This window comes from Trichechus manatus, unplaced genomic scaffold (genome assembly GCF_000243295.1).
Source record: "Trichechus manatus latirostris isolate Lorelei unplaced genomic scaffold, TriManLat1.0 scaffold00145, whole genome shotgun sequence".
Lineage (NCBI taxonomy): Eukaryota > Metazoa > Chordata > Mammalia > Sirenia > Trichechidae > Trichechus > Trichechus manatus.
In genome coordinates this window covers 2,275,496-2,276,508 of record NW_004444081.1, presented here as the reverse complement: position 1 = coordinate 2,276,508, position 1,013 = coordinate 2,275,496, and the positions used below count along the sequence as shown (strand labels likewise).

General features: G+C 34.2%; 1 protein-coding gene across 1 annotated transcript in view; it reads right to left on the bottom strand.

The window, feature by feature from the left end:
- Positions 1-1,013, bottom strand: part of NUF2 (NUF2 component of NDC80 kinetochore complex) — a 37,148-nt gene that overhangs the window by 20,355 nt on the left and 15,780 nt on the right. Inside the window, exon 6 of the mRNA XM_004385758.2 lies at positions 477-550. Within this exon, the coding sequence (XP_004385815.2) occupies positions 477-550 (74 nt within the window). The remainder of the gene's footprint in view (positions 1-476; positions 551-1,013) is intronic.

The following is a 1,013-nucleotide window of genomic DNA, read 5'->3' as shown; positions in this document are numbered from 1 at the left end:
TTAGAGATGATTAAAAAAAAAAAAAATCCTTCCAGTAAAAATCAACATGTTTAAGACCAAGAAATAACTCTTGAGTAATTGTTTTTCCTCTCTGACCTATGAGTCAAACAAGACCCCAAATACCTTACATATTGAAGGAGTAAAATTTTTACAAGAATTAACTGATCTGAAGGAAGGCCAAGAGTCCAGACAGTTATTGCTATTAAGATAAATATCCCCTGAGATAATTTAGGAGTAGTTAGGGGCTTTAAACAAGGTAGGCTGACACACTCACAGTAAGAAAAAAGTGAAAAGATATAGAATAAAAATAAGAAGGAAGAAAAACTAGTTTTTCTTTTTTTTAGAAAAGACAAACCTAAATACTCTACTATCTAGTAAGGAAGATAAGAGATTGAAAGTGCACTGTAGGGCTGAAAAAATATTTACGATTCATTTCAGATTTTGAAATTGCATTTATTTGTAAATCTCCCACTTACTCAAGTTTCTCCAATTTCATTAATGCTTCCTGGTGTGCAGCGTTCAACTGTTGCATTTTGTCCAAAGAGGATTTCTATCAAAGCAATTTTAATAATTTCATATCAATATTTTTCAACAGAATCAGTGATGTGTTAAAAAGATATCTACCAGCATAGATTACAAAATGATTACAAAAAAATTCTACAATTTTTACCATCAGAAATAAGAAATTTAAGATAAACATGACAAGTAAAGTAGGAATTTATTTACTCATTCAACACAAATGTTGAGGTCTTACCAGTTATGTACTGTGCTAAAACCAAAAAACCAAACCCGCTGTCGTTGAGTCGATTATGACTCATAGCGACCCCGTAGGGTCTCCAAAGCTGTAAATCTCTATGGAAGCAGGCTGCCACATCTTTCTCCCACAGAGCTACTGGTGGTTTTGAACTGCCGGCCTTTTGGTTAGCAGTCGAGTGCTTTAACAGCTGCGCTATCAACGCTCCTTTAAAAACCCAAACCAAACTCATTGCCATGGAGTCGATTCCGATTTATAG